The sequence below is a fragment of the Lithobates pipiens genome, unplaced genomic scaffold (genome assembly GCF_037356315.1).
Source record: "Lithobates pipiens isolate NorthernLeopardFrog02 unplaced genomic scaffold, aLitPip1_a1.2 Scaffold_8, whole genome shotgun sequence".
NCBI classification, from domain to species: domain Eukaryota; kingdom Metazoa; phylum Chordata; class Amphibia; order Anura; family Ranidae; genus Lithobates; species Lithobates pipiens.
The window spans coordinates 661,601,604-661,629,571 of record NW_027507903.1 but is presented as its reverse complement, the minus strand read 5'-3'; the positions used below and the strand labels follow the sequence as shown (position 1 = coordinate 661,629,571).

The 27,968-nt window shown below is 51.9% G+C and overlaps 1 protein-coding gene across 1 annotated transcript; it reads left to right on the top strand.

The window, feature by feature from the left end:
- The first annotated feature begins 74 nt into the window (after nucleotides 1-74).
- LOC143961829 (C-reactive protein-like) lies at nucleotides 75-27,907 on the top strand. Its single transcript, XM_077471163.1, has 3 exons — nucleotides 75-156; nucleotides 17,654-17,715; nucleotides 27,250-27,907. Exons 2-3 carry the CDS (start codon nucleotides 17,658-17,660, stop codon nucleotides 27,879-27,881), a joined length of 690 nt encoding a protein of 229 aa, XP_077327289.1. The 5' UTR covers nucleotides 75-156; nucleotides 17,654-17,657; the 3' UTR covers nucleotides 27,882-27,907.
- Nucleotides 27,908-27,968: the final 61 nt, after the last annotated feature.

The following is a 27,968-nucleotide window of genomic DNA, read 5'->3' as shown; positions in this document are numbered from 1 at the left end:
TCCGACAGTTATGGCCAGGACTGTATTCCATAGATGGGGGCGTTCCTTCCCAGGAGGAGCCTTTCATTGTAACCCTTTAGAAGTAGACGTGTATTGGATCTTCTCCCGGCACTCCTTCACTTCTGGCTGCTCTGAGTTCCAGGTGGAAAACTCTGGGTAAGAATTTACTTTACACTTGTTGTCTTTATGTACATTATTAAACTATATTAACATTGCATCCATCCATATGTATTCATTAGTTTGGGGGTGCCCCACTGAGGTTGTAATGACATTGTATCCATAGATATGTATTCACCTGTGCGGAGGTGCCCTATTAATGTTGTGTTGACATTGTATCCATAGATATGTAGTCATTGGATTGGGGGTGCCCCATTGTATTCATAGGTTTGGGGTGCACCATTAATGTTTTGTTGGCATTGTATCCATGGATATGTATTTATTGGTGTGGCAGTGCCCTATTAGTTGTGCTGACATTGTATCTGTAGATATATATTCATTGGTTTGGGGGTGCCCTATTCACGTTGTAATGACATTTATCCATGGATATGTATTCATTGTTTTGGGGGTGCCCTGTATCTATTCATATATTAATTTTTAGGCAATTGTTTGTTATTATCCTTACCACTTCCCCACATTTTTAACTGCTCTTTGTAGCTTCTGTAATGTCTTGCTAAAGGTTGTAATGACATTATGTCCATGTATTTGTATTCATTGGTTTGGGGGTACCCTATTAATGTTGTACTGATATTGTATCTATGGATATGTATTCATTGGTTTGGTGGTACCCCATTAAGGTTGTAATGACATTGTATCCATAGAAATGTATTCATTGGTTTGGGGTACCCCATTAAGGTTGTAATGACATTGTATCTATGGATAGGTATTCATTGGTTTGTAGGCACCCCATTAATTTTGTACTGATATTGTATCTATGGATATGTATTCATTGGTTTGGGGGTACCCCATTAATGTTGTACTGATATTGTATCTATGGATATGTATTCATTGGTTTGTAGGTACCCCATTAATGTTGTAAGGACATTGTATCCATAGATATGCTTCCATTGGTTTGGGGGTATACCCCATTAATGTTGTACTGATATTGTATCTATGGATATGTATTCATTGGTTTGTAGGTACCCCATTAAGGTTGCACTGACATTGTATCCATGGATATGTATTCATTGGTTTAGTGGTACCCCATTAAGGTTGTAATGACATTGTATCCATAGACATGTATTCATTGGTGTGGGGTACCCCATTAATGTTGTACTGATATTGTATCCATGGATATGTATTCATTGGTTTGGAGGTGACCCATTAAGGTTGTAATGACATTGTATCTATGGATATGTATTCATTGGTTTGTGGGTACCCCATTAATGTTGTGTTGACATTGTATCCATGGATATGTATTCATTGGTTTGGGGGTACCCCATTAAGGTTGTAATGCTATTGTATCCATGGATATGTATTCATTGGTTTGTGGGTACCCCATTAATGTTGTGTTGACATTGTATCCATGGATATGTATTCATTGGTTTGGGGGTACCCCATTAAGGTTGTAATGCTATTGTATCCATGGATATGTATTCATTGGTTTGGGGGTGCCCTGTATCTTCATATATTTATTTGTATGTGACTTTTTGCCATTATTCTTACTGCTGTCCAACATTTTATAATTACAAATTTTAGCGTCTGTAATGCCTTAATCATGGCTCTAATTATTATATCGGTTTTAGTAGGCGCAGTCTGCTATGATTAGAGGTCAGTTCACTGATTAGTGGTATTTTAGCCATAGGTGCAGCCTAGTGAGCTTATTCATTCCTTCTTTTTACATGACATTTGTAAGGACTTAAGCCCCCCCTAGATGCGTATCCATAACCTCCCACCCATGGCCGACACCCGCCTCCAAAACCTGATCCCCACCTTTAAAAAACCACGGACAAGGTATGGAGTAAATGGCCAACTGGCCTTAATTTATTAACAAAAATATATATAGTTTAATAAAATACTATAAATAACTTTCAAAATGTAAACATTCCCAGCCTTTAAACGGGTCATGGGTACCATCATAACAACACACTGGTCACTGCGAACGACTTCCCACTTTTGACCTCTTGACCTCCAGACGGTATCCCCTGTCTCGGAGGCTATACCCAAACCATCACAGTGACCTACCCCTTTTTAGTGATGGACGAACTTCCGACGGGACGTTTCGCGAACGCGAAATGCGAACGGACCCAAACGTTCGCGAAACCGACCGTTCGCCGCGGGCCCCATTGACTTCAATGGGAGGCGAACTTTGCAAACCTTCATGTCGAATTTGCGGCCACGTGGTAATTATTAGGGGGTAAAACGTAGTCCCACCATCTGGACAATGACATAATACATGTATGAGGTGAATTTGGGATCGATAACTACAAGCATTTTTATTTTATTTGGGAAATTGTTCTAACAATTCAGGACTATGGAGCTAATGAAGGCAATGGAGGAGAGGGAAGGTCAGGGACCAGGGTAGGCAAAGAAGAGGGTGCAGGAGATGATCACCAGCAGCGTGACATACCGGAATGACACATGCACCGTGATAGAGGCATCTGACAGCAGCACCGTAATACAGAGCACTGACAGCAGCACCGTGACATACAGCGCTGACAGCAGCACCGTGACATACAGCGCTGACAGCAGCACCGTGACATACAGCGCTGACAGCAGCACCGTGACATACAGCGCTGACAGCAGCACCGTGACATACAGCGCTGACAGCAGCACCGTGACATACAGCGCTGACAGCAGCACCGTGACATACAGCGCTGACAGCAGCACCGTGACATACAGCGCTGACAGCAGCACCGTGACATACAGCGCTGACAGCAGCACCGTGACATACAGCGCTGACAGCAGCACCGTGACATACAGCGCTGACAGCAGCACCGTGACATACAGCGCTGACAGCAGCACCGTGACATACAGCGCTGACAGCAGCACCGTGACATACAGCGCTGACAGCAGCACCGTGACATACAGCACTGACAGCAGCACCGTAAGCAGCCCCAGGAGGAAGTCAGCACAGCACAGGGATGGTGTGATCCCCTCATAATAAGAACCCCCAGGAGGAAGTCAGCACAGCACAGGGATATCATAAGCAGCCCCAGTAGAAATATGACACCGCTCAACCTCTTCAAAGAGGAGGGTAGGGGCATATAGTACGGTGTGCTTTTTTGGGTCAAGGAAGTGAGCCAAATGAATTAAGAAGGTCTGTGTGCTTGATTAAAAAAATAGTTTATAGACATATACATGGTCTACTGGTCACATGTGTTGAATTCCTCCGAGATCCATGCCTCATTCATTTTTAGAAATGTGAGGTAGTTAACACTGTGGTGAGCTAGGCGAGTACGCTTATCGGTCACAATCCCCCCTGCTGCGCTGAACGTCCTTTCGGACAGGACACTGGATGAGGGGCAAGCCAACAGTTCGATTGCAAATTGGGCAAGCTCTGGCCAGAGGTCAAGCCTGCCCACCCAGTAGTCTAGGGGTTCATCACTCCTCAGAGCGTCCACATCGGCCGTTAACCCAATGTAGTCGGACACCTGACGGTCTAGGCGTTCCCTGATGCTGGATCCGGATGACACCTGTCGATGGGTCGGCTGAAAGAATGACCTCATATCCGAAGTCACCAACACATCTTCAAACCGGCCTCTTCTTGCAGGCGCTGTTGGATTGGTACCCGCAAATCCTTCTCTGGGAGTGGGAATTGCTCCTCTGCCAGCGCACGCAAAAGCAGAATGCAGCATTTCTCGAAGCAAGGCCTGGAAGTGCTGCATTCTGACAGCCCTCTGCGACGGCGGTAACATTTCCGCCATTTTGTGTTTGTACCGGGGGTCTAAGTACGTTGCCACCCAGTACTGGTCCTTGACCCTCATGCTTTTTATACGGGGGTCCCTATTAAAACACTGGAGCATGAAGGCCCCCATTTGCACTAAAGTGGAAGCGGTGTGGTGGCCTGGCTCCTGCTCATCATCCAGGATAATGTCGTCCTCTTCATTCTCCTCTCCCCATCCTCGCACAACAGGGATCCCAGAAAGGTTTAAAGCATGCTCTTCTTGCTCCTGCTCATCCGCCCCGGCACCATCCTCCTCTGACTCCTCATCAGACTCCTGTTGTTGACTTGTCTCAGATAGAGTAGCCCCCCCTGGGAATTCATCCAGCATTGCGACTTCCTCATCTTCCCGCTCCTGCTCCTCCACAGCCTGATCAATGACACGACGCAATGCACGCTCCAGAAAGAAGGCATAAGGTACCATGTCACTGATGGCGCCATGGCTGCGACTGACCAGTTTGGTGATCTCCTCAAATGGCCGCAGAAGTCTGCATGTGTCGCGCATGAGCAGCCACTGGCGCGGTGAAAAAAAACCCAGCTCCCCAGAACCGTTTCTTTCGCAGAGTTCATACAGGTAGACGTTAACTGCACGTTTCTGCTGGAGCAGCCTATCAAGCATATAGAAGGTTGAGTTCCATCGCGTCGGGCAATCGCAAATAAGACGTCTGACCGGCAGATGGTGTCGCCGCTGAATGTCAGCAAGGCGAGCCATGGCCGTGTAAGATCTTCTGAAATGGGCCGAGATTTTCCTTGCCTGCCGCAAGATGTCCTGGACCCCAGGGTATTTGACAAGGAATCGCTGCACGACCAAGTTTAAGACGTGTGCCATGCACGGCACGTGCGTGATTTTGCCCTGTTTCAATGCGCTAAGCAGATTGGCACCGTTGTCACACACCACTTTACCAACTGTCAAATTGAGCGGTGTTAGCCACTCATCTGCCTGTGAACGCAAAGCTGAAAGGAGTGCCGGGCCAGTGTGGCTCTTTGCTTCCAGGCACAACAGACGCAGCACGGCATGGCAACGTCTCACCTGGCATGTGGAATAGGTTCTGGGGAGCTTGGGCGGTGCAGTGGAAGAGACGCTAGCAGCGGAAAAGGAGGAGGCAGCTGAGGAGGAGAGGGAGGAGGATGGAGTAGGAGGAGGAGAAGAAGAGTCAGGCCTGCATGCAATCCGTGGCGGTAAAACCAAATCTACACGGGTGCCACGGGTTACATGCTTGACGGCCGTCAGAAGGTTCACCCAGTGGGCAGTAAAACTGATATACCTTCCCTGCCCGTGTTTGCTAGACCACGTGTCTGTGGTCAGATGTATCTTGGCACCGACACTGTGTGCCAGAGATACATTCACTTGCCGCTGAACATGGCCATATAGCTCTGGGATGCCCTTCTCTGAGAAATACTTCCTTCCTGGGACCTTCCATTGTGATGTTCCAATGGCCACAAATTTGCGAAAGGCCTCCGAGTCCACCAGTTTATATGGCAGTAGTTGGCGGGCTATGAGTTCTGACAAGCCAGCCGCCAACCGTTGGGCAAGAGGGTTATCCGGCATCATCATTTTTTTACGCTCAAACATTAGGCCCACGGAAGCCTGCCTTTTTGCAGAAAAATGTGAGCTTGGCGTGATGGAAGGTGGAGTGGAGGACAATTGTGAGGAGAGAGGAGAAGGAGAAGTAGAAGACGAGGCTGGACGGTGAGAGCCTGCAGTGTGGCTTTGTGTGTTCCGTTGCTCCCACTGGGCTCGGTGATGGCTGCTCATGTGCCTTCTTAAGGCGGTCGTCCCTAGGTGAGTATTGGGCTTACCGCGACTAACGCGTTGACTGCAAAGATTGCAGATGGCAACGCTATTGTCAGCAGCGGACACGTTAAAAAAAGCCCACACTGCGGAGCCATGTGCCGGTGTCCTGGGAGCGCCAGATGTGACCGTACATGGTCGATGACTCGCTCCTGATACATTTGCAGTCTGCTTTGTCCCTGCTGTGCAATGTAAGTCATTGCTGCTTCTCCTCCCTATCTGCTGGTCCATATCTCCCTCTGAACTCCCCTCCTCTTCCTCTCTTGTGGGCACCCACGTGACATCACTAGACACGTCATCATCAACGTCACCTTCCCCACCGCTATAAGTAGAGATCTCGGAGTAGGCAGCAACACCGGGGACCAACCTCCTCCTTGGGCTGATCTGGGTACTGGCGTCAGACTGCTGAGTAGCGCTTGTTGCTACCTCCTCTTCCTGATCCAATACCAAGAGTGGCTGCGCATCAGAAATGTCCTCTTGATATGGATCGGAAAATAATTCCAGTGACTCAAGCGGAAGGTATGTGGTGGTGGTGGTGGTGGTCGTGTTGTTGGTGGTAGTGTCTTTGGGGGTGCACATAGCAGAGAGTGAAGAAGAGGGTGCAGATCGAGAGGATGAGGAGGGTGCAGAAGAGTAAGGCTGAGCGAGCCACTCAACCAAGTCTGGTGCATCCTTTAAAGTAATTGAACGCACCTTCTGCAACTTCCCACTTTGGCTCAAGCCTGTTGCTCCTGCCCTACCCCTACCACCCCTGCGGAAGGGCCTGCCTCTTCCTCTGCATGTCATTTTTTAAATGACCCTGTGACAAAACTCTTAGTCCCTATACCGCTGAAGGACTGCTGCAGTATAGGTGAGCGGTCAGCAGTGGTGCACGTCAACCCTATCTATTGTGGACCTATAGCGGTCCTTACAGAACAGCAGACTGTACCGCACTCAAGCCTATGTACCGTAGCACCCTATACCAAGTTACCAGTCCTTATAAGAACTTTTGTGGACCAAGCAGGTTGTGTATTAGTGTTTAGCAGACTGTACGTCAGTCCCTATACCGCTGAAGGACTGCTGCAGTATAGGGCAGCGGTCAGCAGTGGTGCACGTCAACCCTATCTATTGTGGACCGATAGCGGTCCTTACAGAACAGCAGACTGTACCGCACTCAAGCCTATGTACCGTAGCACCCTATACCAAGTTACCAGTCCTTATAAGAACTTTTGTGGAACAAGCAGGTTGTGTGTTAGTGATTAGCAGACTGTACGTCAGTCCCTATACCGCTGAAGGACTGCTGCAGTATAGGGCAGCGGTCAGCAGTGGTGCACGTCAACCCTATCTATTGTGGACCGATAGCGGTCCTTACAGAACAGCAGACTGTACCGCACTCAAGCCTATGTACCGTAGCACCCTATACCAAGTTACCAGTCCTTATAAGAACTTTTGTGGAACAAGCAGGTTGTGTGTTAGTGATTAGCAGACTGTACGTCAGTCCCTATACCGCTGAAGGACTGCTGCAGTATAGGGCAGCGGTCAGCAGTGGTGCACGTCAACCCTATCTATTGTGGACCGATAGCGGTCCTTACAGAACAGCAGACTGTACCGCACTCAAGCCTATGTACCGTAGCACCCTATACCAAGTTACCAGTCCTTATAAGAACTTTTGTGGAACAAGCAGGTTGTGTGTTAGTGATTAGCAGACTGTACGTCAGTCCCTATACCGCTGAAGGACTGCTGCAGTATAGGGCAGCGGTCAGCAGTGGTGCACGTCAACCCTATCTATTGTGGACCGATAGCGGTCCTTACAGAACAGCAGACTGTACCGCACTCAAGCCTATGTACCGTAGCACCCTATACCAAGTTACCAGTCCTTATAAGAACTTTTGTGGACCAAGCAGGTTGTGTATTAGTGTTTAGCAGACTGTACGTCAGTCCCTATACCGCTGAAGGACTGCTGCAGTATAGGTGAGCGGTCAGCAGTGGTGCACGTCAACCCTATCTATTGTGGACCGATAGCGGTCCTTACAGAACAGCAGACTGTACCGCACTCAAGCCTATGTACCGTAGCACCCTATACCAAGTTACCAGTCCTTATAAGAACTTTTGTGGACCAAGCAGGTTGTGTATTAGTGTTTAGCAGACTGTACGTCAGTCCCTATACCGCTGAAGGACTGCTGCAGTATAGGGCAGCGGTCAGCAGTGGTGCACGTCAACCCTATCTATTGTGGACCGATAGCGGTCCTTACAGAACAGCAGACTGTACCGCACTCAAGCCTATGTACCGTAGCACCCTATACCAAGTTACCAGTCCTTATAAGAACTTTTGTGGAACAAGCAGGTTGTGTGTTAGTGATTAGCAGACTGTACGTCAGTCCCTATACCGCTGAAGGACTGCTGCAGTATAGGGCAGCGGTCAGCAGTGGTGCACGTCAACCCTATCTATTGTGGACCGATAGCGGTCCTTACAGAACAGCAGACTGTACCGCACTCAAGCCTATGTACCGTAGCACCCTATACCAAGTTACCAGTCCTTATAAGAACTTTTGTGGACCAAGCAGGTTGTGTATTAGTGTTTAGCAGACTGTACGTCAGTCCCTATACCGCTGAAGGACTGCTGCAGTATAGGTGAGCGGTCAGCAGTGGTGCACGTCAACCCTATCTATTGTGGACCGATAGCGGTCCTTACAGAACAGCAGACTGTACCGCACTCAAGCCTATGTACCGTAGCACCCTATACCAAGTTACCAGTCCTTATAAGAACTTTTGTGGACCAAGCAGGTTGTGTATTAGTGTTTAGCAGACTGTACGTCAGTCCCTATACCGCTGAAGGACTGCTGCAGTATAGGGCAGCGGTCAGCAGTGGTGCACGTCAACCCTATCTATTGTGGACCGATAGCGGTCCTTACAGAACAGCAGACTGTACCGCACTCAAGCCTATGTACCGTAGCACCCTATACCAAGTTACCAGTCCTTATAAGAACTTTTGTGGAACAAGCAGGTTGTGTATTAGTGTTTAGCAGACTGTACGTCAGTCCCTATACCGCTGAAGGACTGCTGCAGTATAGGGCAGCGGTCAGCAGTGGTGCACGTCAACCCTATCTATTGTGGACCGATAGCGGTCCTTACAGAACAGCAGACTGTACCGCACTCAAGCCTATGTACCGTAGCACCCTATACCAAGTTACCAGTCCTTATAAGAACTTTTGTGGAACAAGCAGGTTGTGTGTTAGTGATTAGCAGACTGTACGTCAGTCCCTATACCGCTGAAGGACTGCTGCAGTATAGGGCAGCGGTCAGCAGTGGTGCACGTCAACCCTATCTATTGTGGACCGATAGCGGTCCTTACAGAACAGCAGACTGTACCGCACTCAAGCCTATGTACCGTAGCACCCTATACCAAGTTACCAGTCCTTATAAGAACTTTTGTGGACCAAGCAGGTTGTGTATTAGTGTTTAGCAGACTGTACGTCAGTCCCTATACCGCTGAAGGACTGCTGCAGTATAGGTGAGCGGTCAGCAGTGGTGCACGTCAACCCTATCTATTGTGGACCGATAGCGGTCCTTACAGAACAGCAGACTGTACCGCACTCAAGCCTATGTACCGTAGCACCCTATACCAAGTTACCAGTCCTTATAAGAACTTTTGTGGACCAAGCAGGTTGTGTATTAGTGTTTAGCAGACTGTACGTCAGTCCCTATACCGCTGAAGGACTGCTGCAGTATAGGGCAGCGGTCAGCAGTGGTGCACGTCAACCCTATCTATTGTGGACCGATAGCGGTCCTTACAGAACAGCAGACTGTACCGCACTCAAGCCTATGTACCGTAGCACCCTATACCAAGTTACCAGTCCTTATAAGAACTTTTGTGGAACAAGCAGGTTGTGTATTAGTGTTTAGCAGACTGTACGTCAGTCCCTATACCGCTGAAGGACTGCTGCAGTATAGGGCAGCGGTCAGCAGTGGTGCACGTCAACCCTATCTATTGTGGACCGATAGCGGTCCTTACAGAACAGCAGACTGTACCGCACTCAAGCCTATGTACCGTAGCACCCTATACCAAGTTACCAGTCCTTATAAGAACTTTTGTGGAACAAGCAGGTTGTGTGTTAGTGATTAGCAGACTGTACGTCAGTCCCTATACCGCTGAAGGACTGCTGCAGTATAGGGCAGCGGTCAGCAGTGGTGCACGTCAACCCTATCTATTGTGGACCGATAGCGGTCCTTACAGAACAGCAGACTGTACCGCACTCAAGCCTATGTACCGTAGCACCCTATACCAAGTTACCAGTCCTTATAAGAACTTTTGTGGAACAAGTGAGTTGTGAATGTTTAGCAGACTGCAGCAGAAGGGCAGCAGTCAAGTATAATATCCTTTCTATATTTGGAAGAAAGAATATTATACATGTACAAGCCTATTACTGTACCACTGATACCAGTCCTGAAAAGAACCTTTGTGGAACTAATAATAACAGCAAGTCTTTAAAATTACCCTCACTGCCTGACAACACTGCTTCCTTCCTGTCCCTATACAAATTGGCAAAAAAAGAGAACGATTAGTGGTTACTGGAACAGCTCTTTTGTGGACCTTGATAGTAACAGCTAATGATGATGATGATGATGATGATGATGAAAGACTAATCTGGCTGTCCCTGTAGCATACACCGTCCTTTCCCTTTCTCTAAACTAACAAAAGACACTCAGGCTGCTGCAAGAATCAGCAGCACAGCAAACCTATCAACACCTAACACCTATACCAGTCCTGAAAAGAACTTTTGTGTACCAAATAGCTAGTGGTTTATCTCTCCCTACTCCACACAGGAACCTGTCCCTATCTTAACAGAAGAAAGAATGTAAAATGGCCACCGGATCGGGTGTATTTATAGGTTAGGGGGAATGTACAAGTGTCCATGTGCTGTCATGTCTCAATTGGCTGTCCTGTATCACATGATAAACGTGTCACCAAAGGTTAAAGTTCTTGTATACATTAAACACGTAAGTCCGCCGCGGCGAACGACGGAAAAAGGCGTTCGAACGTGCGGACCGCGAATGTCGGAAATTCGCCGCGAAACGACCGCCGGGCGAACCGTTCGGCCATCACTACCCCTTTTAACCCTTCCAGGTTAACAACTCTTAACCTGAAAGTACATTAACCACCCCCATCCCATGGATGGGTACAACAGTCTTTTTACCTGTAAAAACCTCCCCTTTCCTACCCAAAAATCCCCAAGCGCCGCCACAGCCTGAAAGGGGTAAAACCTTACCCTTGCAGGCACCTCCACACGCGCAGCCCTCGCTGGATGCCCTCCTGGAGACCCAAGGCCCACAGATCCGTCCCCACCTCATTCAAGTGCACACCATCACTCCTCAAATAACGCCAGGTGTCTATTTCCAGCTCCCTGTGCCTAACGGCAAGGCCCCCGTTTCTAATGAAGAATCTGCTGACCTCCTTGTTCACCTTCACCCTTGCCCGATCCACCTTCTTATCAGACAAAGCCCACCGCCAGGACATCCTGCCCACCATGTCGGACCAGACCAGCACCATGTTAGGATATGCAGCTTTTAAACGTAAGAAATCGCATTTGATGTCCCTGATGAGATCTCTCATGGACCTGACCCCCATGTCATTTCCCCCCACATGCAAGAGCAACACATCTGGAGACCTGTCTAGGCGAGAAAACCTGTGAACTTCGCCCAGGACTCTGTTCCATCTCATGCCAGGGACCCCGATCCAGCGAACCTGTGCTTCCTGCCTGGGTATGCGAAGTTGTCTGCCGTTCGGCCGAATGTCAGCTCTCTTCGCACCCCAAAAAACATAGGAATGGCCCAGGATCCACACCAGGCCCACACCAAAACCTGTAGATAAAAATTGGATTAACATACCACAACCACACGACAAACACCCCGCCTCCCCCCAAAAAAAAGGGGTGTGCCCCTACCCGCATTACACCACCCATTGCGGACGGACATACAACTTAAACCTGTCTGACTCCCACCGTCCGATTCTCCTCACAGCCTCGTCACTCAAACCCGCCCTGGATGCCTCCGTAGCCGCCCCAATCCTAAAGGAGTGAGAGGAAAAATTCCTCGGGTCGAAACCCGCCTCCGCCACGCATTTTTTAAAAACAGCGATAAACTGAAATTTGGAAAGATAAGAGCCATCCAAGTGCAACAAAAAGGGGCCCTCGCCCCGAGGTCGCCTGTGCCAAAACCTCTCCACCGCCCCTAACGGACAGATATCGGAGTCACCTATCCTCAACACCTCCACCCGCAGCCCCCGACCCATCTGATCAGTCTTTGACCGCCGTACCCGGATACCAACCGAGTCACCGTCGATCTCAACGTCGTCCCTGGCCAACCCCCCAGCCACCCGTTTCGACGGGCTGACCAGCTCACTGATCCGAAACGCCCCAAAAAAGGCCAGAGTGAATGCCGCCCGGAACAGCGCTGTTTCGTAATCCGAGCCGCAAACCTTCCCCACCACCCGGCACAAACCGCGAAGGAGGTCAAAAGAGACTGGACGCCTCCCGTCCCTCTGTTTGTGCGCCCGACGGTATCCCTTGATGGCCTGTCTCACCCAGAATTCCTTGGTATGATCCCTCTGCCCTTGCCATTTAAACAAAAATGCTAGCCCAGCCAGTTTGCGGTCAATTGAAGCTGCCGAAACCCCTTTAGCCATAGCTCCACTAAGAAAATAGAACACCGCCTGAGCCATGCCCGCAGCGCCCGGGGCCATGCCGATCGCATCCAGGCAAGCCGACCAGTCCTGCCAAACCCTCGAGTAGGCGCTCCACGTAGCCTTACTCACAGATTGCCTGATCCAATGAGCCGCTATTCCAGCGCTAAGGCCCACAGGCCCTCGGGGCATTCGATCCCATGACGCTCCGCCTCCGGTGCCAGTCCCCGGAATCTGTCCCACTGAAAACGAGACAGAGCGTCAGCAACCGTGTTGTCCACCCCCGGTAAATGAACAGCATACAGGAAAGAATTAACCTGCAAACACCGTAGCACCAGATGCCGCAACAGCTTGACAACCGGCCCAGAGGCCGCCGTCAGCCGATTAACCACCTGCACCACACCCAGGTTGTCGCAATTAAATCTCACCTTCATGTTACGGAATGACTCCCCCCAAATCTCAACAGCCACCACAATAGGAAACAGCTCCAAAAGAACCAGGTTCTTCAGCAGTCCCGCCTCCGCCCACTCCGATGGCCAGCGAGCTGCACACCATTGGCCCTTAAAAAAGGCCCCGAACCCCGTGGACCCCGCCGCATCCGTGAAGAGTTCCAGATCGCAGTTACTGATGGGCCCAGACATCCAAAGGGCCCGTCCGTTAAAGGACTCCAAGAACCCCAGCCACACCCTCAGGTCCTCCTGGAGGTCCCGACTGAGCGTTACAAAATGGGTCGGGACACAAATGCCCGCCGTAGCGGCCGCCAGCCGGCGGCAAAACACACGCCCCATCGGCATGATCCGGCAGGCGAAGTTCAGCTTCCCTAGCAACGATTGCAACCGACGAAGTTGCAACTTCCGCAATCCAGCCATCCCGCGTATTTCCGCCTGAAGCCCCGTTAGCTTGTCCAGCGGCAACCTACACTCCATCTTCCCAGAATCGATCACAATCCCTAAGAACGTGATACAATCCGTAGGACCCTCCGTCTTCTCGGGGGCCAACGGGACCCCGAACCGCTCTGCGAGATGTTGAAGCGTACCCAACAGGACCGAACAGACGTTGGACCCAGCCGGCCCTACACACAGGAAGTCGTCCAGGTAATGGATAACCGAGTTGAGACCCGACACATCACGGACGGCCCATTCCAAGAAGGAACTGAACTGTTCAAAGAAGGCGCACGAAATCGAACATCCCATCGGAAGGCACCGGTCCACGTAAAACCCCCCCTCCCAGGAACAACCCAGCAGTCGAAAACTCTCTGGATGCACCGGCAGGAGCCGGAAAGCCGATTTGATGTCCGACTTCGCCATCAGCGCCCCCTTGCCATAACGCCGAACCCAGGCAATGGCCGCGTCAAAGGAAGTGTACGTCACCGCACACTCCTCCGGAGCAATGGCATCGTTGACCGAACCCCCCTTAGGGAAGGACAGGTGATGAATCAATCTGAACTTATTCGGTTCTTTCTTAGGAACCACCCCCAGCGGGGAAACCACCAGGTCCGGGAGAGGCATCTCCCGAAAGGGACCCGCCATTCGACCCAAAGCCACCTCCTTCTCCAATTTCGCCGAAACGACAGTTGCATACTGCAGCGCGGATTTCAAATTTTTTGCCAGAGGGGGCACCGAAGACAGTGAACAAGGTATCCTAAAACCAAAACGAAACCCATCCTCCAGCGAGCGGGCCCCCACCCGATCGGGGTACCTATTGAGGAAAGGCACCATCCTTTCCACCCGCACCGGCGTCGTCCCTCTTGTGCGCAGAATCTCCGGGACGCCCCTTTCCTCTTTTAAAGCATTTGGCAAATGCGTGAGATCCCGCGCATCCGGAGCACGCATGTTTGAACCGGCAGGTGGCCCCAAACTTACACGTCCCCTCATTAAATTGCCAACAGAAACCCCAACGCTTTTCGGTCGGCTGTCCCGAGGCTGTCGAACCTCCGACCCCCGACGGAAAAAACTGGCTTGGGGCCCGCGCAGCCGTCATGAGCTTCATCCATAAGCTGATATCCTTATGATCCCAGTGAAGAGACGGTCGGACTGCCATCCTCTGTCGAAATTGTTCATCGTAACGGAGCCACGCCGTCCCTCCGTAGGTCCTGTGCGCCTCGCTGATGGACTCCAAGTACACAAAGAGCGCCGAACAGTGCTCCGGCGTCTTCTCTCCCACGACGCTTGCCAGGATCGCAAATGCCTGAAGCCAATTAGCAAAGGTACGCGGAATCAACCTATAGCGCCGTTTTTCCTCATCCTCCTTCTTCCGCTCCTCGGGCTTCAACCTGTCCAGGTTGAACTTCTCCAGCGGCAACAGGGTGAAAAGCTCGACATACTCACCCTTCCATATTTTCTCTTTCACCTCCGGTTTAAGATGCGCACCTAACGGGCCCTCGAAGCATACGTACACTTCGCTCCTCGCCGCATCCGCCAACCGCACCGAGTCCGCACCCTTCTCCGCGGGTTTACTACCCCCCCCGTCGGCCGAGCTGGCCGCCGGCGATGCCAACGGCACCGCAGCCGAACCCACCTCAACCGTAGGTGCAGAAGCCTGCACCCCGGCCACCCCCCCAGCCTGGGCCACGAGCGGCCCAGGCACCTGCGGCCAAGCCTGTGCCGGTCCCCCCACAGCCCCAGGCTCAAACCGCTGAACCAGCTCCTTCAAGCCCAACCACAAACCCCCCAGGCCTTCCCGCCCCACCCTGGATTCCTGCGCCCTATCCTTCGGGGGGCTGACTGCAGCCTCGACATTCCCCCCTACCCCGCTGGAACCCGGACAACTACCCCGTGCCATCAAGTCATGCAACAAAGAAGAAAAAGAAGAAGAAACACACTCACCGGGCTGCCCAGGACCGGACCTCGCAGCCGCCTCCTGCGGACCCACCGTCGACGACCGACCGTCCTCGCCATGGTCATCCGACTCCGACAGCTCGCCCTCGGATCTTTCGCTGACAGCCGGCGGTTCCTGGCGTGGCGTGCGACTCACTGATGGACCAGCTTCCATGGCCAAGGGTCTGCGGTGCTGCACGCGAGATGCCCTCTGCTCCCGACCACCAGCCCCGCTCTCTCGCCTCGGTGAAGGGGACCTGCGCCTCCCGGCCCGCCGACTCTTCCCTGCTCTCGTCCCGGCAGTGATCGCCCTGGCCTCCGGACTCTCACGGTCTCCGCTACCCCTGCGCCTGGGACTGGGGGCCGCGGCAACTGGAGGGGCCCCCACCCGCTGCAGGTCCTGACCCCGCCGTCCTGGCTGGCTGCCGCTGTCTTCCTCTCCCCCGGTGCCCGACGGCCTCCCCGTGCATCGGCGCCGCGCAGGGGGCGCCGAACCCTGCGCCATGTCCGTCACCCGCGCAGGCGTGTCCTGACCCCTCCTCCGCACACCTCTCCGTGGCACTGCACTCTGCTCAGAAGTCCCCGGGGTGGAAGCCGAAAGATCCTGACGCTGCCCATCGGACCCTGAGCCCACCTCCCTCCTGGGAGTGCCCGCCAGCGCACGTTGAGGCCCACCCGGGCCGGCATCCGGGCTGTACCGCTCGGGCGGCCGGGAACGCCGAGCCCGAGGTGTAGCCCCTGCTCCCCTGGTGTCTGTGCCCCCCCCCTCTGCTGCCATGGCCGCAATTTGCTCCCGGAGCCACGCAGCGCCCTGGCCGTGTACCGCCGCCCGCAACTGAGCTAGGAACGCCTCCGTACCTGCCGCCATGCTGTCCCCCAGATCCGAGCGGGAGGGTGCGTGCAATCGCTTCCTCCTCCGCTCTCCGAGTGAAAGCATGGTACGCCGCTATCACGTACCATGCCGTAGCTCCGCCCCTTACCTCCGCCTGACCCCTCGCCTTAAAGCGGCCTCCCCCTGGGCAGCTAATTAAAGTGGCAACAGGGCTGTCCTGCACCTGTCATGCCGTCCTTACGCCGACCCCCTCCCCTTCGGGGGGGGGGGGTATGGCTGCAGGACTCTCTTGTCTTGGATACACCAGCAGCAAGCCCCCCCCCCTCCCTTCCATAATTTCTGAACCATCTTTATTCCTCCTGGGAATGTTGGGTGTTCCCACCTACCTTTGTGTGGTCCAGTTCTTCCTGTAACAAATTCCATAATATATAATAAGAATTCTGCAAGGATGGTGGTAACCCCTCCTAATGGGTAAAGCAGGTGTGCAGAGCCAGGAGCTCAACAAAGGAGATCAAAGGTCCTCATCATGGGCACAGAAGGTGTACACACAATGGAACTTGGAACAGGGATGGTGGGAACCTGGGATATAGACTGGGGAACTCAATACAGGAATGGTGCAGGAATGGTGGGAACCCATCATATCGCGCAAAGCAGGTGTACATTACTGGGAACTCAGTGCAGGAATGGTGGTAGCCCATCATATCAAGCATTACAGGTGTATAGACTGGGGAACTCAATACAGGAATGGTGCAGGAATGGTGGGAACCCATCATATCGAGCACTGCAGGTGTACAGACTGGGGAACTCGATACAGGAATGGTGCAGGAATGGTGGGAACCCATCATATCAAGCAAAGCAGGTGTATAGACTGGAGAATTCAATACAGGAATGGTGGGAACCTGTCATATCAAGCACAGCAGGTGTATAGACTGGGGAACTCAGGGCAGGAATGGTGGGAACCCGTCATATTGAGCACAGCAGGTGTACAGAATGGGGAACTCAGTGCAGGAATGGTGCAGGAATGGTGGGAACCCATCATATTGAGCACTGCAGGTGTATAGATTGGGGAACTCAGTGCAGGAATGGTGGAGGAATGGAGGGAACCCGTCATATCGAGCACAGCAGGTGTACAGAATGGGGAACTCAGTGCAGGTATGGAGGGAACTCTCACAATGGACATAGAAGGTTTGCAAAGCCTGGTACACAATGCTGGAATGATGCAAACCCCTTATAATGGGCACAGCAAAAGTGGAGAGCTCAAACCTCAATGCAAGGAAGGTATAAAACTCCTCATAATGGGCACAGCATCAGCCCGATATAAATATATATGTTTTTCATTTAGAGGGTGTGATTGTTTTTCTGGAGAGTATGTTAAGGGTTATTTTTGCCCAAGATGGGATTCAGGAAAGTGTTATATGTAACCCTCAGTTGACATTTAAAGACCATTGTAAACTTACAACATAACAATCTTCATTTCGCCTTCCCAATTGGTTTCCATGCATTTTGCCGAAAATGGAAACATTTCTTGGAAATAAAGACTCTGAGCTTTGCTCATCCCTTCCCCTTCTCATCCTTCCCGGACCAATGTACATGACAGTTCTCTGCATCCTCAGTGTGTAGTCTGATTAGTAGAAATATGAAGGATTTCAGCTAACAGTTGGTTTGTGTTATTCAGGGAGATGGCTCTGTGTGTGATGATGATCCTGCTGGTGATCCCGCCGTCTCTGGCACAAGAAGGTAAGTGATGGAGCCTGGGCACACTTACCCAATGAGTGAATCACAATCTTCTGTCTTCCTCTATTTTTTCTGATCATTTTCAGTATTTGTTGTGTTTCCCTTGTGCCTAGGGCGGGGGGTCAGCAACCTGTAGATCGCAATCTACCAGTAGATCTCGGACAGGTGACTGGTAGATCGCAGTCTGGGCTTGCTGACCCTGCCATTCCAGAGCATCAGAGTTCATGACTAGTGTAGTCTAGATATCCCCAACCTTCTTTTACTGTCCTTGGACCACACATACTACCCCAACCCCTTTTCTTTTACCCCCCCATAAAATAATGAGACCACACAGGAGTTTGGAGTATAAAAATGGCCATAGCAGCCTTTTATTATTAACCAACTATTAAATATTTTCCAATTTTATCATATAACCTTTGTAACGACAACTTTTTAAATAACAGTCTATTGGTCTCTGATGGTACCCGAAACTTAACACTTTCCACCACTACACTGCGGGACCTTTTTCACCATAACAGGCCTCCAGCCGAATGATCAGTTTGGAGACAACCCCCTTCCCGCAGTGCAACCATTACCGTATTCCAGCAGACACTGTTCCACTGGAATAAACCAGAGGGGCACATACTACCGATGAGCCCCCCACCACTTCCATCACGTATGATTTTGCCACCATCAAAGACCAAAGACACCGCCGTTACACAGCTGCTATGACGACCCAAGTCCACGGTTCCTGAAATAAAAGGAAACAAACAGACAACACACAACAGAAACACAGGGAGGGTGGGTGGGAAAACGGCCTCCTTCTGTCTCTCTCACTGACTGTGCCCGGAAGTCCCCGCCTCCCCTTTAAATAAACTCTCCTCCCCCTCAGATTCCTTTATTTCTTAAATCCTCCCCCTTAAGACTCCTCACACTTTTTAACCCTTTGTTGTCTCACTATTCCACATAGTCATGCCCGGCCCTGCACTATTTTGTTTCTCTTTTGTTCGTTCCGGGCCTCACTTGACTAGTGTAGTCTAGATATCCCCAACCTTCTTTTACTGTCCTTGGACCACACATACTACCCCAACCCCTTTTCTTTTACCCCCCCATAAAATAATGAGACCACACAGGAGTTTGGAGTATAAAAATGGCCATAGCAGCCTTTTATTATTAACCAACTATTAAATATTTTCCAATTTTATCATATAACCTTTGTAACGACAACTTTTTAAATAACAGTCTATTGGTCTATGATGGTACCCGAAACTTAACACTTTCCACCACTACACTGCGGGACCTTTTTCACCATAACAGGCCTCCAGCCGAATGATCAGTTTGGAGACAACCCCCTTCCCGCAGTGCAACCATTACCGTATTCCAGCAGACACCGTTCCACTGGAATAAACCAGAGGGGCACATACTACCGATGAGCCCCCCACCACTTCCATCACGTATGATTTTGCCACCATCAAAGACCAAAGACACCGCCACAGCCCGCAAGGATAACCCCTTACCCTTGAGGGCCCCTCCACACCCGCAGGGCCCGCTGAATCTCCTCCTAAAGACCCAGCGCCCACCGGTCAATACCCCCAGCCGAGAGGTGAATCCCCTCGCCCCCCGGAAAACATACCCACCTTAGGCTCCAACTCCATGTGTATAACAGCCCAAACCCCCTTACATGAAACCACTCACCCACAACCTTTTACACCACATACAGGCTTTATTATACTTTGCCACTGATAATGCCCAAATCTTGTAGTCCGGGCAACAATGTCGGACCACCCATGAACCCGGCAGGGAAAGGTTGAGCGGAGTGCCACCTTCTGACTTAAACAGCCGAGCGTACCCCCCCGATGAGACTGACCCCTAAACATCCTCTCCCACCCGGAGAACCAGAACGTCCAGTTGCCTGACCGAGCCAAGCTTAATGTTGCACCTCCGGTACCACCCTGTTCCACACCATCCCAGGGGTCCCCATCCAGTGGATACACACCTCCTCCCGAGAAACGCCCAGCCGCCTGTTATCTGATCTATCCTCCGCCTACCTGGCCCCCCAACAACCTAGGGATGCCTCAATATCCAGACAAGGCGTATGCGCACTTCATCCGAAAGGACAGAACAACAAACAAGGGTATCACCAAAGACACAGGGATGCCCCCATGACCAGACAAGGCGTATGTGCACTTCATCTGAAAGGACAGAACGACAAACAAAGGGGTAGCCCCAACAGACCTAGGGATGCCGCCATATCCAGACAAGGCGTATGCGCACTTCATCTGAAAAGGACAGAGCGACACACAAAGGGGTAGCACCAACAGACATAGGGACGCCGCCATAACCAGACCAGGCGTATGTGCACTGCATCTGAAAGGGCAGTATGACAAACAAGGGTAGTACCAACAGACATAGGGATGCCGCCATATCCAGACAAGGCGTATGCGCACTTCATCTGAAAGGACAGAGCGACACACAAAGGGGAAGCACCAACAGACATAGGGACGCCGCCATAACCAGACCAGGCGTATGTGCACTGCATCTGAAAGGGCAGTATGACAAACAAGGGTAGTACCAACAGACATAGGGATGCCCCCACATCCAGACAAGGCGTATGTGCACTTCATCTGAAAGGACAGCACGACAAACAAAGGTAACACCCACAGACATAGAGATGCCCCTATATCCAGACAAGGCAGATTTGCACTTCACCTGAAAGGACAGAATGGACAAAACCAGGGTAACACCAACCTAGAACACATTCCACAACTAAAGCAAAGCCAACTATTAGATAGCTACCTCCAACCCCGTACCATGCCCACTCCCAAGTGTGTAACCATATGTAGGCAAACGCCAGTGCGAAAATACCTACCTTCTCACCGTGCAATCCTCATTACCGCCACCTCAGTCAGCCCCACCCCTGGCACCCCTGTGGTCGCCCATACAGTCCAACCCCACTGCCCTAAGGCTTTACCGATAAACCACCACGACTGGAACGTGGATACTCCGGAACCCCCCTTGTGCAACTAAAATGGCCCGCCCCCCTAAAAACTGAACACTCAAAGAGTCCATCACCACCCTCCCAGGGCAGACCTGGGAACCAGGCAATGTACACAGCTGCACACTCCCCTTTTCCCTCCGGTCTGACCTAGACCCGCACAAACGTAACCACACTACCCTCCCCTGAAATCCACATCTAGAGCCGTAAAAAACCCCCCTTTATTCCGCCTGTAGGGGCCCACCAACACCCCCCCCCCACTCGAATGGCGCCAAAAACGCTATGTAAAACAGCTGTATAAATTGTATCCCTTAAGTCAAGGAACACATGGAACCCCAATGGCCCCCATGTCCCAAAGAACGCAAAACAATTGGCAATCAAGGGTCCGCATGCATGTGACCCCTCCGAAGCCCTGTAAACGCGTGTGGCTCCCAACACTCCCTCCGCGACGTCCATCTGGCCCCCGAGAGTGGATGAACAAAGCCAAACCAGCCATTTGCCGCCTAACGGCGGACACCGCCCCCCCATACCCACATGTGCATGGAAGGAAATACCGCACCCACCTTCTGACTTCCGACCCAACCAACACAGCCCCCAGCAAGCCATACAAAAAACCATCCATGCACTCCTTACCGTGTTGCAAGCCACCCGGCCGACCCACTCACCCCCGGGGACCCCTCCTTCTCTGCAGATGGAGCTACCTCCCGAACTCGGCCCACGAAAAACCGAGACAGGAAATCCCACAGAGTATGGACACTTCCTAGGAGGCGTGCAGCATACATAACAGTGGTCAACTGTATGCAATGCCCATACGAAAATGGTGCAGCAACCGTACCACCATCTGTTAGGACGTGGGTATGCGGTAGACAACCCGTACCGCACACAGTGTCAAACTGCCACCCACTCTTCAAGTTCCTACACGGCTCCCCCACAACTCCATAGCCAGGCCCCTGCCAACCAATCAATGTCAGCTTACTCCCCGGTCCAGCCCAAATCGACCACCCCTGATACTCCTCCAACACGCGCGCCCAACAGTCCGGTCCCCTTCGTATTCCGTAGAAAACCTTATAAATCGGGCCTGGTCTGCACCCTAGCTGTTGCCACCGACAGCCGTCGGCAGAAATCCCTGCACGCGGACTGCTGCGACCTGCAAACGTAAAACACGCCCAGTAAAGACTAATAACCCCAATCAAACCCCGCTGACCCGACATACCCGAATCTCAATCCCGACCACCTACACTCGAGGATCCGGGGCAACCCTGATGCCCCAGAAAATTAATATCCGCCCACGAGCCCTCAGTATTTATAACCGCCACCCATGGCATGCCGAACCCACCTGCAAAGTGCCGTAACATAGACAGGAGAATCGCACCCCCCTTTCGAGGTCGGTATCCCCACACCCAGAAAGGCATCCAATAGCGGACGACGGAAACAGGCCCAACATATTCTCAACCACCCACTCCCCCGTGACTAACATATGAAACTGCTTGCAAGGCCTGGAGCAACCCCTGGCCAGACCTCCATTCCTGCAACGGTCCCTTGCCCCAGCATCCCCGAAGAACAATGAAAAGCTACCTCGATGTCAGGCTAAGCCCCGAATGTTCCTTTCACATAGCGCTAACCCATCTGTCAGCAACGTCAAGGAAGAATCAGACGCCATACCAGCTTCGGGGTCCCTCCCCACAGCAACCGAATCCCAGCTGGGAAACGAGAATTGGGGCATAAGACGAACCTCCTTTGATTCCTCCTCAGGGACCACTCCCATTGGTGAACAAACCAACTCCCACCATATTATTTCCTTTTTTTTTTTTTTTTTTTTTTTTTTTTTTTATTATCATAACCAGGGCCCTCCCCCATGCCCCACCCTCTCCATTTATACCGAAACCCCCCCCCCCAGATTTTGTTTCGGAGCAGACCGTAAATACTGCACCATAAACGGCACCCCCGCCAGGGAACACGGCAGCCCAAGAAATCTTCTACACACCCATCAGCCTAGCCGCCCCCCCAATCAGGGTACCTATTTTGGAAAAAGGTTGCATACTTCCCCCTCTCCCCACCGTCACCATCCCCCTTGTTCGCAAACTCCTCGACACAGGCAACTTCCCTGAAAACACAGGGACAGGGGATAAGAACCCCCCACAGCAGATGCCCTCCTGCCCAGGACAGCCGTAACCCCCCAGTCCACCGTAGCTCCCATATAAACACCGAGGCGGGTGTCTCCCCAGCCCCCCACCCCCTTGAAGAAAAACTGCCTCGGGGGGCCCCACGTCTAAAACCCCAAGCGCCCACATAGGCCGATATCCCGCCATCCCACCAGAGAGATCGACGAACCACCCCCTCCCTGTTTAAAGGAAGTACCATACTGCAGCCCAGCGGACCCCCTCCGAAACCTAATGTGCCCCCCCCATTGGCCGCAGTGTAACCGGCAAGAGCCGAGCAACGTGCCTGTTGTCCCTTGACCGCTCGCTCGGCAACAAAGCCAACGCCTGCAGCCAAGGCACAACGACCCACAATCTCCAAGGTGCAGCAAGAGAAGAACTACCCATACTCACCCCGCCGTGCTGGATCCGAATCCCAGCCGTAAATGGGCTCCCAACAGCCCCTCGGAACACATGGAAAACCCCCTACGTGGCCTCTGCAAACACAACCCGCCCGGGCCCCCCCTGCACCCCGCACGTTGCACCAGCCTGCCCACCCGGACGCTGGGCAGGGGGCCCTGTCAAGGCCGAGGGGGGGGGGCTATCTGCTCTTTTTCCCCCCGTCAACCCCTGGGGTTACCCGCGGGGGCCCCCAAACAGGTCCTCCCAACCCCCCAACAACTGCCCAGTTTCCCCACCGTCCCACCAGTGCCAGGCGAAAATGCCCGACGCCCCGGGGACAACTGCCGCATCCGTACGTGCCCGCAGCATAGCACCCCCATTTCCCCACTTCCAGCAACAGACAAAGAGCATCAATAAACTCGACGTGAGACAATGGACCATCTTACCTAGCTGACGGGTAGGGCCCCACAGCCGCTGCTCCTGCCACTCCAACGATGCGAGATCCCAAGGCTGCTCCTCTTCCTCCAAACTGGACCATTCCTCCCCCGACCTCACCTCATGAGCTGGGCCCATAGGTGGAAGCAGCCTCCCAAGTGCAGCAGGCCTGGGGGCCGTAGATTCCCAGCTGCACAGTGGGCCTCACCCCTTCGGCGGATCCGTCCACCGCAGCACCAGCCCCACGCTTGCCTATCGCCAGGTGGGCCGCCCCGCTGTCCTCCTCCATTCCGCGCTTCCCACAGGCCCCGTGGAGCCGCAGGGTAACCCAGCACCTCCCCCGCTGGCTCTCCCCCCCGGCTGGCACTGTTGAAGGGGGGGGGACGCAATCTCCACCGGCCTGCGCATGCTGCCAGGGAACGGGCGCCATTACAGCCCACAGCCCCACCCCCCTCGCTCCCCCAGTGACAAGTATCGTTCTGCACCTCATGGGGGCTAAACCCCCGTGTGCTCCCCGCCGGTGGGGTTGGCGGACCGCTAAAAAAGGGGGGGGGGGCACCGATGTGGCGCTGCTCGCCGCTGGGGAGAGGAGCAGGGGCGAGAAACGCCTAGTGTACCGGGCCTCCGAGCGCAGAAACGACCCTCCCTCCGTGGCGCTGACCCCTCCGCACAATCCCCATACCGCACCACCGCCTAGACGCCACTCCGTCCCCCCACTGGACGCTGCAGCCCGCCATCGCGCCGTGATAAAAGCAACCTCCTGGTAGCACTGACAGAGGAGCAGCACGTGTAAAACGGCCTCCTTCTGTCTCTCTCACTGACTGTGCCCGGAAGTCCCCGCCTCCCCTTTAAATAAACTCTCCTCCCCCTCAGATTCCTTTATTTCTTAAATCCTCCCCCTTAAGACTCCTCACACTTTTTAACCCTTTGTTGTCTCACTATTCCACATAGTCATGCCCGGCCCTGCACTATTTTGTTTCTCTTTTGTTCGTTCCGGGCCTCACTATACAGAGGGACTGCATGTAAAGTTGGAGCTGTAGTAGGGAGCAAGAGCCACATAAGCCGATGCCTCCTCTGTAGTGCCACCTCCTGTCCCATGCAGAGTGATACCAACTGCACTCCATCTCTTATCCCTGCTAGCGGTCTCCAGAATGGTGCCAGAAGCAGGAAAGAAGAGATCTTCAGGTCAGGTGTGAATCAATACACTGGGCATAATAGCAGTATTGCGTTGCTTTCTCACCACCTGCTTTGGACCCTACAGAAGCATGCAGGTGCGAGGCACTTCCAGAGTGGCCCCATTTACATGAATGGGTCGTGATTGGCAGGCGGTAGCACCCACTAAAAGCAACAGAAGCCTTAATTCCTGCTCCTCCATGTGTACACCAAAAGGAAGAAGGGATTGGGGCGTTAAAACCATAAATCAACTACAGGGATTTACAAACCCACAACAATACATGGGTCGAATTTCGAAAGAACTTTCTTTCGAAAATCTTATTTACGAATTTTCGTACGAATTTCGCACCATTAGTGGGCAGCAGCAACGGCTAATTTCCGTGCGGCCATCGAATTTTAATAATCATGACATGTTGGAAATTTTTGGAAAAAACAAACCATTTTCCCATGATTGCCATGTGATAAAAATGTGACACGGTAATACAGCAATTAGAGGTTTAAACCAGGTGTGAGGAGGCAGCACAGTGCCCGGTGATCTTTGACTTCTTCCATGTTCTTCCATGTTGTTCAGGTAGATCTCCACCACTTTAAGGTTGCCCACCCCTGGCCTAGGGCATTGTCTACTTCTGCCTGTTGCTTGGGACTGCTCTCCAGTAGATAGAACAAAAAGATTAGGACCCTTTTGATTGCATGGACTGATTGGGTCCACCTGACAGTTTTTCAGGCAGATCCGATTGGACCATCCATTGCTCTCTATGGAGCGGCAGATATCAGTGGTCATGCGTCTGCTGACAACCACGAACATCCGATCTGATCTGGTGCACTAAAAACAGATGGATGGGGATTGTTCCCCATCCATCTGATAGCAGAGCTACACTCGTAGGCAGGTGCAGTCTATTTTTTTCCATTGCAGGTGGTGCTCAACCACAGCACCACCTAGGATTCGGAATAGTTTTCATGCTGAAGACAGCATTTGTCAAAGAGAGGGGCAGGCACGGTCCACTTTCTCTAATGCAGGTGGTGCTCTAAGCCCTTGTACACACAGTCGGAGTTTCCGACAACCAAATCCATCGGATTTTGTCCGTCGGATTTTGTCCGAAACTGTTGTATACACACGGTCGGATGAAGTTGTCGGAAAATCCAATCGTTCAGAACGTGATGACGTTATTTCGTTACGACTGGACTACGTTCAGGCTAGTAGCCAATAGCTTTGATGTAGGAATTTGATCTGAGCATGCGTGGCACTTTGTCCGATCGGAATTCTTCACACATGATCGGAGTATGTCCGATCGGAGCATTTTGTCGGAAAATATATCCGGCAAGTTGGAAAATTTGGTCCGACGGATATTCCGACGGAAACAGTCCGATGCAGACCACACACAGTCGGAATGTCCGACAAAACGCTCCGATCGGACACATTCTGTCGGAATCTCCGATCGTGTGTACAAGGGCTAATGTAGCAGCAGTGCAAAGAGAGAGGAAGAGAGAGGAAGTCAAGAGGAACATGGTTCCTTCCTCTATGGTTTCCTGGGTCACCGGAGCAGCAATCTGGTTGGATGATGACAGCCCATGTGATTCTGGTGGCCATCTTGGGTAGGCAGAATCTATTTAAGATTGTGGGTAATGTAAGGACAGGTCACCCGCCTGTCAGGGGCAGTGATAGCGGTAGGAAAATGTTTCAGATTAGTAGAGAAAGCTTAGGAATCTGCGACTCTTCCTGGAAACCCTCCATGCTTGGGCTTGGACTGGCCAGGCCACATTCCGCCCCTCAAAACAGATGCTGTTAGTTCAGCTGAGATCTGCTCCTCTACCGATCATCTGTTCATCCTTGAGTGTTCCTGGTTGGGCTGCCTTCCCGCTGGGCTTGTTGTGAACTGTTATACTCTGACTACCATACAAACAGGGGCAGACTGACCATTGGGCCACTCGGGCACTGCCCCTAGGGGGCCCAATGAGGGTTGCCAGCCTCAGTAAAACCAGGGACAGTATGTAAAAATGTGTGGTTTTTTTTACATCTGTCTCTGAAATGTCCCTTACCGACATACTTTTGGTCTAAAAATCCTGAGATTATAGCTGCCCCACCTCTCCAGTACCTTCTCAGCCAATAGAAACGTGTGTGTATACTGTGTGTGTGTTTGTGTATACTGTGTGGCCCCATAATCTCTGATTGCCTGGGGGACGCATAATTTCCTATTGCTCGGGGGCCCCATGAGTTGTCAGTCCGCCCCTGCATACAAGTTCTTTCATCTGGACTGAATGTGTGTTGTTGCACCACGCTGCACCCCCCCCCCCCTAAATCCACACACTTCCTATATATATATTCCCTCTTATATACCTTGGGGGTAGATGTGTCTTTGCACTATATATATACAGCATACCTGTAGCAATAAGTGATTTGAGTTTCTTTTCTTCTAGACATGAACGGTAAAGTCTTCCTCTTCCCCAAAGAAACCAACACAGATTACGTGTCTTTAACACCCAATATTACAAAGCCATTGGAGAAAGTCAGCGTCTGTCTACGTTCTTACACCGATCTCCCGGGCACCTGCAGTCTCTTCTCTCTAGCTACTCCTGGCATGGAAGAAGCTTTTTATATCGCCGATTATTCACTCTCCACCTCTATATACATAAACGGGAACTCCACTAGATTTATTACAGCCTCCGAGTCATTGGTCTGGAGGCACATCTGTGTGACCTGGGACTCGGACACTGGAGTGGTCCTACTTTGGATCAATGGAAAGCTCTACCTCAGAACGGTCTCCACAAAAGGGTCTTCTATCGCGGCTGAAACCAGCATTGTCCTCGGCCAGAGACAGAACACTTTTGAGGGCCAGTCTTTCTCTTTGTGGCCATTTGTTGGAGAAATAAGCGATGTCCACATGTGGGATTATGTCTTGACACCAGATGAAATGCTGCAAGCCCTACATAGCAATGCCCAAGGAAATATCATTAACTGGAATTCTCTTCGTTATGAAATTAAAGGGGATATTCTTGTCCAGCCAAAATTTCAGTGCACATATCTCAACCACTATAAACCTTGTAATTAAATCCACACACCCTTTTGAGCCCCCTTCATATTATTGCGTTTGGCTTCATTTGAGGTGGCCTCTGTCCCTTGCTTGTATTTCTACATA

What these genes read in the sequence shown, in the direction of transcription:
- LOC143961829 (XM_077471163.1), top strand. Translation starts at nt 17,658, where the DNA reads ATGGCTCTGTGTGTGATGATGATCCTGCTGGTGATCCCGCCGTCTCTG. An exon ending in GCCGTCTCTGGCACAAGAAG is followed by an intron (nt 17,716 to 27,249) that starts GTAAGTGATGGA and finishes CTTTTCTTCTAG; the next exon opens with ACATGAACGGTAAAGTCTTC.